We start from the raw sequence: 14182 nt of genomic DNA, 5'->3' as shown, positions 1-14182 counted from the left end.
TTGCATTGGGGAGTGCATCTGGTCTGAAAAGACGCAAAAAATTCAATCTCTCCGCAATGCTTATTGATAGAGATAAATGAGGGCTTGATTTAAAGCGTTTTCATTGTTTGTTACAGTCAAGTAAATACTTTAGTGTGCATGATCTGGGTACAGGTTCACTTTACAGTACAGACTACTTCGGAATGCTAGTGACTGTTGTGTAGAAAAGTGAAAGCAAAAGAAACTGGACTCTAATGCAACATATTTTTCTACATCAATTCATATAGCAAACGTGTTCCCCTTGTTTCTGCAACTGCATGCAGAACTAGTGATCTAGTTTGCAGTCAACTGTTAAAAGCCATAACATTTTCTCTGTTGGGTAGTGAGTCAAGTTTAGAACTTCTATCAAATCTTTAATACTGTGTGTCTGGATTTCCCATTTACTTCATATGCAGTTACAGAGTGAAGCTGGTGTTCCACTTTAACATACAAGGGGGTCTTCAAAAAGTTTTGTTTTTTTTTTTTTTTAAACATGCAGAAACGTTTTGAAGAATTTTCGTACAACTTCAGTCAACTCAATCTTTATTCTGCTTTAATTACTTTATATTTAAAAAAAAAAAAAGTATTAAAAGCTGAACTCCCTTCCCATCAGTCTTGCACTGTTGTACCGGCTCCTCTCCTGTACTGAAATTGCTTAATCTAAGTTAACTGCACACTGGGAGCTTTTCTCAGTGAGCATTATCAGCACCAGCAGAACACATCTCATTTACTAGCTGAAGGGGGTCCAGCATCATGTAGTCTGTTCCTCCTCAGCCCAACAGTCCCTCGCCCGCATCATTCATTCATTGGATTGCAATCCTTTCCATCATGGAGTCTCAGCATCATATGTGGGTCTTAACTAGGGAGGTCTGTGAGCAGATGCAGTCTGTCTAGAACGTTCACTCCTCCAGACTGGCATCCACCCTTCAAGGCATTCTGCTATTTGTACAACTCCTCCTATGATCCCGCCCACTGCTTGGATCAGGGCTGAAGGTTCTTGAGGGGAGTACTGAAGTAGGGTGCAGTGATCTTTTCAGTTTTAAAGTCTTGCGATCCATGTACCCCTACCCGACTGACTATTTAGGCCTTTCCCTCACAGAGACCTGCTAAACTAAACTACATAGACTGGTTATTAGGTTTATACAAAGAATCAAAAAAAAAAAACATACCTTTTGGTGTTTAGCACCCCTGATGTGGGCAGCATAGGCATCTGCCCCTGTGCAAGACACATCACAGAGCTCACAGCGGAGCTGGTTCTGGGTCCCACGGACTGCTGTACTGCTGCTGGTTGTGTTTTGAGAGGCTTTTAAGGCTGCTTCTTTTTTCTTGTGCTTTTGGCCCTCTAAATGCTCCTTGTACGTCTGTGGTGACACACAAAAAGAGAAAAATTACGAACATAAAATTTTAACTCTGAAAAGAGGCAACGACAAACTTTGAGCACCTATTCATATACAGTGGTCTGTTAACTTGCACTGGATCACAAGTCAGTGCTCATTTTACTGAGAAAGCCCATTCATAACAAATGAGCTGCCAACACACCTCAACAGACCTAAAAGACACATCACCCTTTTAAATCAACACTGCAAACAAATGGCATGAGTTCATTGAGATGCCATCCACAGTGAATAGTATTGCAACATACTGCAGTTAAACAGATGCACTGACGTGTACTGCTTCAATGCAAACTCTACATTGGCCCTTAAAGTCCATCTGTAATGTGGAGAGTTTCAAAAAATTCTGTAACAGACTAAGAACGGTCACAAAACCATCATGTTATACTTTCATCTAAAAAAGCTATAGAAAAGACAGAAAACTATGTATACTGAATATAGCAAACTGGTTTAATACAAAAAAAAACAGTCAGAATTAGCTACATACAGACCCTCAAGCTCTTAGGCCCCCAGAAGCAAAACACACAGTTGAGATAACAGTGATCTTAACAAAACAGAAAAATGCACGGCATTTCATTGTGAGCAAACTGGAAATGGATGTCACGGTTTAGAACAGGAGCTGCAGGACACAACATACCATTCAGAAAAGTGCATTTCATTCATAAACAGCCAAAAGTAACATACTTTCTGCAAAGGTAGCCTAAGTGAAAATTATCAGTGTGCATTGCAAACATCAGCACTCACAGGAAAGAGATACTATCACAAGTCTGCTTTTTTTAAAGCCTACAGCCACTGACCTAGGATAGGAGAAACACCACTTACTAATGATATGCATTATCAGTCGGAGACAATCAAGAAGTGTACCTGAGGTCCAGCACAGCTAATCTTACAGACATCACAGTAGTGGATCTGAGGTGGTTTGGGAGGCTGTTTAGGCTTCAGTTGCTTATTCTGAAAAGCAGTTTTCTTAGTAAAGTTGGTCCCAGTCCAGGCGGCAGTGGCAGCCACCGCTGCGGCAGCTGCTGCCTGTTTTTGCTGTTGCTGCTGTTGTTGATAATAGGAAGAGGCAGCAGAGTACACTGCTGCTTCATAACCCGAGTATGTCGCACCTGAAGAAGAAAAGGGATAATGGTAAACATGCATCCTGATAATATGACGACACATTCACAAAGACAAGCTTAAAACAGAACTCTAGGAAATACTTTAGACCACCACAATGTAAATAAGTTATCTCCAATGAAGACTTGACAACTGTACAAATGTTAGTTCTACTCATGCTGAGTACTACACACAGCACTCTTCAGTGCTGCGATAGAGTTCCGCCTCTCACACAGTAAAGGATCCTGTTGACCTGCCCCGTTCTCTCCTCCATTCACAAAACAGTTGTATTCTTTTTACAGAATGCAAGGTGTTCTATGAAAAGACAAAAAAGGGACGGTAAAAAGACAGGATCCTTTGCTGCATGAAAATGGTGTTACAGAGAAGGGTGCCGTGTAAAGTACTCAGCATAAGTGAAACTAAAATTTGTACAGTAAATCAGAGACCCACTTCAGAGGAAAAAGATTTGGGGGTACTTATTACAGATTTTTGAAAAATGAGCAAACAGTGTGGCCAGGCAGTGCGGAAAGCGAACAGAATTCTAGGATTCATCACTAGGAGGGTCACCAGCAGGATGAAGGAGGTCCTGAGTTTAAGTAAATCTGTGTCCTTAGCAGTGTAGTTCAGACAGGATATATCCAAATGCACTTCATGCACTTATATTAAAGAATATTCAATTTGCCCTAGAGTCTCATAAAATGTGGCCAGACTTCAAAAAGGGAATCCGAGTAGGAGTGCAGCCTCTTGCCACTTTTTTTTATTTTTTATTCAGGAGTCCGTATAATTACACTGTATAAAAGACAATGATGGGAAAAGTTGAAGTTTTCTTCTCTAAAGATTCACAGCCTTGATATTTGACCTTTTCAGAACACGAGATTGACAGCACCCAGAATTTACCTAGTACAATCCTTCATAAAAGGAAGCAAAGGCAAGAAAAAAAAAAAAAAAAATACCTGAGCAGATAAACCATTTCCCTGCAGGTAGTCAACATGTAAATTGCAACCGAAATGTAAAGCAACCCTCTTAGAACACATACAGGTAACATACTACATAGCACTTTCTCACCTAGGCATTGCACTAATCCACTGTATTTCTCCTGACTAACCTACAAACTGCTTTAACATGTTTGAAATGTGAGAGAAGCATATCTCCTGACCCTTTACAATCTCTCACATACAGACAACTGTATATCAATACTGAAGTTGCTCATAAGCTGTAGTCTGAATCCAACCCGTCATGGAGGGCAGAATCTGACAAGTTAACAAACATAGGCTTCAGGAAACAGGCCACACAAACCTTGTATGTGGAGCATCAGGAAATGTGTGTCCACTACATTACAAAGACGTCAAATAGGCAGACAGGAGGTCTGTTCTACAAAAGCACAGTTGACAAATAAAAAAAGTCACCAATTGGTTCTATTTGTTACCTGGAATTTTCCTTTACTCTGCCAAGTAGATCAAACCATAAAAAGGGACCTATATGCAGGCTAGGCTTATTCCAATTATGAAAAAAGTAATCATTACTTGATCAACTGATCAAAAAAAAATAAACAAAACCCCCCCCCCCCCCCACAAAAACAAAACAAAAAACCACAAACGCATTCTCAAGCTAGCACTCCATAGAACATGCTGCAATGTGACTATATTAAAAAGGAACTTGTGTTTAATATGGGAACAGTCAGACTTGATTTTAAAGGTGCATGCTCCAGGGTTACCCTGGGTTAATTACCTGGTGAATAACTGTAGGTGAGGGACAGGTTAGTGAATCAATAAGGAAGACCATCCCAGAGCATGCATCTGCAAAAATTTTCTATTCTATGCCAACTATGCTTTCACAATTAGTAAAGAACAAATTCATTTATTCTTAGCAACACTTCATACTTTTCTGATTAAAAATTTGAACCAAGTAGAATAAAAAAAAAAAAAAAAACACAGAAATTACCAGAGTAAGTAACAGCAGTTGTGCTGTAGGTGGCGCTCTGTGTGTACGAGGGAACCACAGTGGCAGCGGCAGCAACAGGTTGCACAGTGGAGGACACCGGGTATATGGAGAAGGTAGTTGTTGCTGGACTTGGGTTGGCAGGCTTGATGGCGGTCACTTGCCGAGTCTGTTGAGCTTGAGTGTACTGAGCAGCACCCTGGCTGTAGCCAGCCTTGGGGGCAACTGGAAGAGACAAGGCGAAAGGAGCTGGTACACAGGAGGAAGAAAAGATGTATTGCAGAAAACAATGTGATTTAGTTTTGGGTAATGTTTATAATTCTATAACTAAATTACTATACTTAGCATTAGCAGCTCCTTCTGGAGAACACGTCATGGCTTAAAAACTAAATATATAAAAGCACTCTTGTTCAGTTTAACCCCTTCACACCATCCGTATGCAAATATGCGGCCTCTCGGTGGCTGGGTCTTGACGCCGAGCGGACGCATATTTGCGTACCATTTGAAAATACACATGTGCTGAGAGTGCGCACTCCCAGCATGTTTGTGTATTATGGAAAGGTCCCGATCTTCCCTTGCGATTGGGACCTTTTCAGGATCATGTGACCACCGTGACAGCGAATCACAGCGGTCACATGACCCTAAAAACCCTGCCCCACGTCCTGGCATCTGAAACCCCTTAAAGGGCCAAGAGGCGTCAGCGTGAAGGTGTCAAACATTAACAGCGATATTTATAGCAGAGAGCAGATATCGATATTCAAACTGCACTGGATACTGCTGTATTGCTCAACAATGAGCCAGGATGTTACGCCTATTCATAAATGTAGGTGATGGTATACAACCTGGCAGTATCCCACAAGTTCTCTGAAATTAGATTTCATGATTTGTTTTTCTTTTCATTTACTGTGGTGCTTTATACATGAGGTTCAAGAGACATATTTAATAAAAAAGTGTAAGGTGCTGAATTGGAAGATGGTGACTGAGCATGGCACACCTTCCATAGGAAAGCAATAGATTAAATCACCTATATAGTGATTTGTCACCTAGAAATTGTCAAGTTTAAAAGCTAGGTGGGGCCCAGAAGCTCAAAATGTGGAAAAGCTGCATTGCTTATTGATGAATGGTATATCCAACTACGCAAAGGTGATTCAAACCCCAAAACCCCTTTTCTTAAAAACACAGCACAAGGCAAAAAAAAAAAAAAATCTAAAAAACAAAAAAAATTCTGAAAAGTGATCAGACTGATCATTCACTGCTTTGTCAAATCAACAAATCTAAAACACCATTTAAAAAATACAGACTTTCAGTGTGCAGCCTTAAGCCTCGGTTCACCCACACTGGTATGACTTCTCATGCGATTTGACAGTTCCAAATTGCATGACAAGTCATACCCCACTGCCGGCAATGTTACCGTTCATGTCGCAGTGATGACAAAGATTCCAGCACTACTTTTTGACAATTTCATTGCGACTTGCATATACTTCTGTTATATGAAGTTGCAAGATGCAAACGGCAGTGCAATGTGCGCGATTTTAAATCCGCACCATTGTGAACCGGGGCTTAGTGTGCGATCATCATTTAGTGTATTTACAACTCCCCTCAATCTTCCCAACCCCCCACCCCCCTGCAGACAGTGCGGTGGCCAGTGTTTTTCCACACTGAAAGAATGCCAGCCACTGCTAGGACAAATGGAAAACAATTGTTTTCTATGCGTCCTAGTTACATTGCAACTCAGCCTGGAGCTGCGCTGCAATGATCTGCGATAAAATGCAGACATGATGTGCACTGCAAATTTAAAAAAAAAAAAAGGAAGAAGGAGCTGAATTGCACACACCACCCCCTACTGCTGGCTCATTGTAGCTAAATGGACAGCTGCCACACACTAAACCACTGCAGCTTACTGTGTGACAGCTGTCTGTATATGAACGAGACCTTCTGTGACCTTAGGAATCACCAAGGGGTTTAATGACAGCACAGCATTTATTTTTCTAATAAAATTTGGATATTAAACAATGAAAATTAGTCCACCAATTACAAACAAAGCCAATCAAGACAATCCATTGTCAGGGGTGAAGCTATAGTATATATTTTTGAATAAATTAAGGCTATAAAAAAGGACTGTCAATGTACTAAAACAGGCTGCTGGAGTACAATGAAGGCAACAAGCAGTGCCCGCATGTGCCCTTAGGTGACCCCCTAAAGATCCCTGAAATCATTGTCACGTGCTTGTTTCAGTGCCTCATAACTTCATAGGCTGGCCTACCCCTACTGGTCCTAAAGGCCAAAAGGAAGATATGAAAGGAGGTGTTGGGCTAGATTTCCATCCTAGAGAGAAAGGTATAGGGATGTGAAGGCACTGTTTGATGTCAGCACTGTGCTGCAACAGCCTGTTCAGTAATCGACTAGTTATGCTAGATCTGCTTTACGGATATTTTCATGAAGTGGAACAAATGTATCGCATCAAAAAAAATGACAGGATTACCATAATTTAATGCTGAAACATCAATAATTATAAGACACCTACCTGTCTGATAGTAGGATTCAGCCACAGACGGCTGAGGCTGCGCAGCTGCCGCTACAGCTGCTGCAGTTGCAGTTGGCTGCTGGTAGTAAGTCTTGTTGTCATATGTTACAGCAGGAGCTGTGGACCTGACATAGGAGTACGAGTCCTGGTAAAAGTATTAGCAAAGTTACCAACTCTAAGAACTACAGCACTAATAGAAGCACAAGCCTAACAAATACAAACACTAAATTGGATACAACATTTGCAAAATACAAAAAAAAAAAAAAAAGACAATCCTCTTAGTCTCCCCAACCCTAGATTCACACCTAAACGGTTTCTGCCGCTTTTTGCGGAAACGAACTACAGTCCATTTAACATGATTTCTTATGGGACATGTTCACATCTGTGCGTTTTCTGGAAAGGATCAGGGACTTTAAAAACACAAAAAGTTGCGTTTTTGGTTCTATATTATTATTATACAGTATTTATAAAGCGCCAATAGTTCGCTCAGCGCTGTACATTACAAAGGGGGACAGAACATGTGACAGAACAATAACAATACAATACAAAACATGAGGGGATCGAGGGCCCTGCTCTTTCGAGCTTACAGACCTATAGTATCTGCCTAGCAACAAGAAAATAAAAAACCCCCGAAAAAACAAAAAAAAAAGCAAAAACGAAAAACAGAAATGGCTCAAAATGCAAGCTGCATAGGTGTGAACCTAGACTTAAGGCTACTGTAGAACAGGAGAGGGCCACATTTTGCAGATTGACCTTGGTGTTGCAGTGTGTCTATCTCTATCTGCAAATGTATGCAACAAAGTCCTCATTTTTAATGTAGAATTACTTTATATCATTTTATTTTGCGACTACCTAGACTAAATGTTTTTTTACTGTTCAGAGAGCAAAAAACAAACCCCTCAGTTTTCTGACAAAGAACATATGTTGCAAAGAATTAAACTAAACTCAAATTAAACAGGAAGCCACATTTAACATATTACATTGAAGGTTTATTCCTGTTTTAAGGGGGCACACCTAGATTAGAATACAGTAACAATTAAACATTGTATTTTCCAGAGAATATGTATTTCTGAAAGCTGTCCACTAAAAATGGTTGCAAGTTATATCTCTGATAAAAAACAAAAAGGAAATCAAATAAAATCTTGCAGAAGTTACCTGGTAATTCTGGGTTGTGACTGGAGGTGGTGGCGGAGGGGCTTCCTGCTGTCGTTGAGTGTAGCCGTAATCTGTTGCGGTGTGAGCTGCTGGATAACCCCCATAAGCTGCTGCGGACGCAGCAGCTGCCACAGCAACGGGAGCAGGCCGAGCTACGGCAACTGTGGCTGCTGCTGGAGCGTAGGCTGCTGTCACAGTGTGAGCCGCCACTGGAGCCTGATGAACAGTATAGCTACCCACAGTGGTTGGATGAGAATAGGCTACTCCAGATGCTGGTTGCTGGCTGAAAGTAAAATAGGTGGAAATAAAAAAATTCAAAGTTAGGCATTGATCTTATGCTGACCATGTGCTGTGAGCAAACAAGCTACCTTACTAGTCAAGGTATATCTCTCAACTAAAGAAAAAAGTAAATATTTTAACTAGTTGCAAGAAACACTTCAACAATTAATTTTCCCTAAAGGTGGGGGCCTCCCAATAAAGAAAATATGTACTACTGCACTTTTCACCTAGTCCCCCCACAAAGTCCTACAATTACCCATTGAAACCTGCAAGTATCACCATAGGCAGCTTCCTGAAAGGGTGGCAACAATACTGCACAACTGAATTCAGAGAAGAGTTGCCACTCATGTAGACCAAGATATTGTAGGGGGTGTGGCTATCAGCATTGTCATGGCCGATTCAGTCATTTTCTCAAACTGCACCCAGACACACCTAGCCTCGCCCTTTGCTTTCTGGATTGGCATTACTACCTCTGTTGCCCATACCCACCAATGTAAACTGCAGTGTCTGGGAGGGGGGAGTGCAAGAGACTAACCAAAGAGGATTTAGCTCAGTCATGGAAGGAAAAGAAAGTTTTGGTGTACTTTCTGCGGCTTATGCATCACATAGTAACTGCATTTGGTACATGTTAAGCAGCATTCTTTAAATACTTTAATTTCTTTGCCCTTGTTGGCTAAACTTTTCTGCATGATGGGAAAATTATTTCAGTGTTTTAAAACATCAACTATGGGGGTACACAGCTCATTATTTATGGGGTCTGTATGCTTGTCATCAATTATGATGAACAGTCTAATATGTAGGAGAACTCAAGACACTAAAAACAAGTCATAGTAACGGATGTTATCGCTGGTTTCTCCTCCTTGAAGTACAAGCTGCCTGGCAGTCTGGTTGACCCGATTGCTTTAGTACTTTGAGTGAGATCTGAGCAAGTACATAAATAAGAACGTCTAAGCTCCTAATCTGTGCACTTGCTCTTGTACAATGACTCAAAGTACTGTAGACCTCGGATCTGCATAAAAGAATTTTCAGCATGTCAGCAGTCACCATACTTTTCTTCTGACAGGTTTACCTTAAAGTGGAACTACACGGTGTCTGACCACCACAACCCAAAAGCGATATTTATTTTTAATATTCAAAGCAATCTCACCCATCCATCCAAGTCTACATTATTTATTTTGCTGAAAAATCACTTTGAAAAACACCAGTTAGCTTTTCTGGCCGTGGCCATCTTAGGTAAGGGCAGATAATTCATGTAGCATTTACTTCCTGGAATCCGTCTACCCGTAGCTCAGGCATGCAAACAGGAGGGTGTGCTTAGCTGAAAAAACCCTTCTCCCCTCCTGAAGACTCCTGGGATGTATGACATCATTTGCTTAGGCTTGGAAACTAGGAAGTAACTAAATATAAAAAACAGTTTAAAACAAGTAAATATAAAATACTTTCATATCTATTTACATATGCTAGCAGCATAAAGATTCAAAATGGTCATTGCTGATTGCAAGAGTGAAGTTCCGATTTAAGATGTGTATATCGGGGCATCACTAAATGGCGGACCCCGGGTCACGTGCCAACTGACACGGTCCCATCAATTAGGAGCCTGTTGTGCCCTGCAGCCGTCACTGCTGTTATCCTAGTAGCCCACAGTGGAAGTAAGGACCGTTCGGGAGGGAGGGTTTTATCCCCAAGTTATCAGGAAGCTGACTGGTTGCCAGGTCGGTCCTAGCAACCAATCACCAGCCGCTCCTGCCCTCTGTCCAGGCTTGCTGTGCCTCCCGCTCTCCTGTGTAATGTAGGATGGGCTGCTTGAGACATTACGGTCTTCGACCCCCATTAATGTGAGGGGGGAGGGGGGCCACCAAGGACAGTAATGTGAAGAGGGATTTTGATGTGGAGGGGAGGGAACTCTGATGTAAAGGAGGGACTGTGATATGAGACTCAGATCTGTATGTGCACAACATGTCGCAGGAAGAAAGGCCGGGAAGAAGTCCCCAACCTTTTTTTCCCCCCCTTTTTCTTACTGCGCTGCACCAAGCCGTGTGAAAATGTGCCATAGGTGGCAATGTGTGGGGAAGCTTTTAAGAATTAATGGCACCCCCACACAACTGATATAGCGCAGTGCATTTCTCTGCAGGTTGGGAACAAGTTCAATTTCACGCAAGTTCTCCAGACACAGTGATGTGAACCTAAGAGGGGCAGCGGGTTGACATGTGAAGGATCGGAGTCATGGCTCAAACACGCGACCCGGACCTATGCTGGAATATTATTTTACTGACTGCACTTCCATGAACTTTAATTTAGTACCCCGGTGTATATGGTAACTACTCAACCAATGTAATGCACTCATAGCAGTCGATTATTGTGTATTAATTCAGCTGCCCCTACCCTCAATTCTACTGATCATGCAGATCTCTGACTTTTTTTTTTTTTTTTTGCTCCGTTTCAATTGTCCAAATTTGTGCATTGCTTACTTTACACAGGGCAGACAATAATTCTGGGTGCCTGGTTGTGGTAATCCATTTATTTGCTTACTGGCAGACCTCCAAAGTATGCAAACTGTGACAAGGTTGTAAATGGATTAGGTTTCACACTAAACGAGCCTAGTCTCATTAGGAACCATAGAAAGGTTGCTTTAGATTTGATCTGCTAATATTAACCTTCACATTAGATGTAGACAGAATTGTACGCAAGTTTGATTGACAAGGTGGCAGTGGAATGATTTATATGTTGTAAAGCCAATGCACAGTCTAGAGAAAAAAAAAACCATAACAAGAAGGAAGGAAGGAAAAAAAAAAAAAAAAAAAAAAAAAACCAACAACCCCCCCCCAACATCCACACATATACACACTGCTCCTTTCAGTAATAAGGCCGGGACAAGTAACATGATGGACATGGTGGTAATCGAATAGGGAAATCGAGAGCACATCAGGTTTCCTCTTGTCTCAAGAGTTCTTGGAAACCCATGGAAAGTAAATTCTCTTATGTCCTATTGCCTACAAAACACTCACCATTTCCATTCAAAGTAGCTATTACATGGAAAGGTTCTTACATTTCAGCTATAAAACGTTACATTATTTTTTTAAAGCGGTATTAACCAGTTTACAGCCTTTTTTTTTTTTTTTTTTTTTACATTTTTGTGGTAGGATCATGAAATATTTAAAAGCAGAACATCACTCTCTCAAGCAACATTTACTATTGTTATTCCTTATGCTGCTAGCATTAGTGAATGGATAAGAAAGTGCATCATAATTACTTGTTATAAAGATTTTTGTATACATTTATGCAGTTACTTCCTGATTTCTGACCTAGGCAATTGATGTCATTCCAGGAGTCTTGAGAATGGGAGGAATTTTCTCAGCCAAACACACCCTCCTGCCTGCATGCCTGGCCTAAGGGCAGATGGATTCCTAAATGCTACAGGAACTATCTGCCCTTACTCAAGATGCCATGGCCAGAAATGCTAGAGGAGTGTTTTTCAAAGTCATTTCTCTAAAATAAAGCATGGAGACATGGATAGATAGGGGAGTTTGCGTTGATTAAAAAGAATGAAAAGGATAAGTACACCTTTTGTAAAATGTTACACATATTCACGGTGTAACATGTTATAATCAGACTGCTGTGGTAGATCATTTATTCTTCCTGTCAGTATATCTGCATGGCACCAGCGATCTGCTTTTCGCTGGTGCAATGCTTTACAGGCTCCAGAAGACAAAAATAAATGCACTTTTTTTTATGTGCATTTATTATTTTTTTTTTTACTAAAAAAGGTGAACTTGTCCTTTAACCACATCCTGACCGCCCTATAGCAGATATACTGCTACAGGGACAGAAGAGGTGCACAAAATCACTTATATATACACATGATTTTGTGTTTCCGGGTAGGGGGCACGAGCAGAGCGCGAGCACCCTACCCGCCTGTCCCGGCCGGTGATTACCGAGGATCTCTGACGGGGAGGAGGGCTGCTTTGTTTACCAACAGTCCTCCTCCGTCGGCTCGAGCACACTGTTCTGGATGGCTGTGCACAGCATAGCCACCCAGAGCAGTGTGCTCACAGTGAAGCACCAACACACACCGCCCCCCAGGAAAACAAACCCAGCACAGTTAACCCTTTGATCGCCCCTCATGTTAACCCCTTCCTGCCCAGTGCCATTAGTACAGCGTCAGTGCTTTTTTTTTTTTTGCACTGATCACTGTTGGTGTCACTGGATGTCAGTGACCAGGTCAGTTCCCCCCAGTGTCAGAACGCCCACATCAGTCCCGCTATAAGTCGCTGATCGCCGCCATTACTAGTAAAAAATAAATAAATTCCAGTATATATACCGCCATTTGTAAACGCTATAACTTTCACGTAAACCAATTTACACGTATTGAGATTTTTCTTTTTTTCTTTTCCTCAGAAGGGCAAGTGGTTAAACATCGCTTTTAGTTTGTGGTGCTCAGATACAGAGTAGTTTTTTTAATGTTGTACTAAGGCTCCAATGTCCATGGTATGCTGTTCCAAGAGTGATTAAATTTTTATATTTTTGACATGAACTAAAACAACTACTATAATGCATTGGACCATCACTAAATAATGTATGCTACTGCGAACATATTTTAGCATGCAGAATAGTGTGAATAAGCCTTTTAGTCTTCACACCAATCCCTGTACCACCCCTTTGTTCCTAAACCCAAGTTGTACATGGAAATTCTGCTTATGCTAAACCTTACATGAAGCCTAGCCAACTGCTAGTGCCAAGCCTCTTCTCATCTTTATTTGCCTCTACTGTCCTGTTTTAAAGTTTTGAGTCTAAAGAAGTGCATATTTGGCAAAGCTTTGCCATATAGCCTTCATCCTACATGACCTTAGAGAGGGGCTCCCTCAACTATGAACATAACTCTTCTGACTAACTAGGCAGGCAAACTGTGCAAATGCCGCCACCCCCCCCCCCTTTCTGCTTCACACTGTCTGCATGTAAGCACAGTCTGGCCATATCCTGTCCTGCAAAGTAATGTATGGGCTGAGAAGCGAAGGTCACAATCACATTGCTCAGGACCACACTCTATGGCAATGCTTATTTTAGCAAACTTGTTCCCCTTGTTTCATGCTGTGCTAGTAATCTTGGTTGCAACTAGGACTACAATTTTCGCATACAGAGGCTACAACACATACCATGCAAACATTTATTACCTGTACTGAGCGGCAGCACCATGAGTAAAGCCAAAGTAGTTGCCAGTAGCCATTTTGGCCTCTTCACCAAGCCGGCTGGGCACTGAAAGAAAAACAAGAAATTAGATCAAAAGAAAAAATTAGGGAGGACTGACTGTTCATGGAGAACTTTTCATTTTTAAGTTTTTACAATGTTTCAAGAAATATTTTTTAGAAGCCCAGTTTGTCTTAGAAATGGAAAAGATACTAAACTATTTAATCATGCCTTGACTATACAATCAAAGCCTTTAACGCCTAATTCCGTGTTTAATATCTCTTGGCCAAGCTGGCCCAAACAAACTACTTACTACACTAACTGGTGCATTGCATCAACTATGTATTCAGCACTTTGTTCAGGTAGTGGAATGAGAACTTCCTGTCTCATTTCCAGAACAAAACAGAACAACAACCAGGTGAAGATGGAAGCCATGTTAGTGTCTTCCTATGTGATGCATACTAGCACATTATGCTGCATTGTCTTGCATGTTTCATTTTTTTAAAGGTCTCGGTTAACTACCGCTAAAGTTTTCTTTAGGCTTTCTTCTATTTCACCAGGATGATATGATCAGAATGAATCAGCTTACATGGATGAG

The 14182-nt window shown here is 41.2% G+C and overlaps 1 protein-coding gene and 1 non-coding gene across 5 annotated transcripts in view; both read right to left on the bottom strand.

The window, feature by feature from the left end:
* ZFR (zinc finger RNA binding protein) overlaps window positions 1-14182 on the bottom strand; it is a 100716-nt gene that overhangs the window by 45757 nt on the left and 40777 nt on the right. For 3 of the 4 annotated variants that reach the window (XR_016314880.1, XM_089689460.1, XM_089689459.1), the window contains 6 exons: window positions 13572-13653; window positions 8125-8407; window positions 6970-7114; window positions 4449-4694; window positions 2274-2518; window positions 1188-1379 (listed from right to left, as the gene is read on the bottom strand). Coding sequence is in view for 3 of the 4 variants with exons in the window: in XM_089689460.1 (XP_089545586.1) it covers window positions 1188-1379; window positions 2274-2518; window positions 4449-4694; window positions 6970-7114; window positions 8125-8407; window positions 13572-13653 (1193 nt within the window). In the remaining variant the exon portion in view is untranslated. The remainder of the gene's footprint in view (window positions 1-1187; window positions 1380-2273; window positions 2519-4448; window positions 4695-6969; window positions 7115-8124; window positions 8408-13571; window positions 13654-14182) is intronic. The other variant, XM_089689461.1, reaches the window with a different exon arrangement.
* On the bottom strand, window positions 191-323 carry LOC149452404 (small nucleolar RNA SNORA66). The gene has a single exon (XR_016314881.1). It is a non-coding gene; the product is annotated as a small nucleolar RNA SNORA66 (small nucleolar RNA).

Source organism: Staurois parvus, unplaced genomic scaffold (assembly GCF_062004578.1).
Source record: "Staurois parvus isolate SC_StPar_1 unplaced genomic scaffold, SC_StPar_1.0 ptg000475l, whole genome shotgun sequence".
Taxonomy (NCBI): Eukaryota; Metazoa; Chordata; class Amphibia; order Anura; family Ranidae; genus Staurois; species Staurois parvus.
This window is presented reverse-complemented; position numbering and strand designations above follow the sequence as displayed.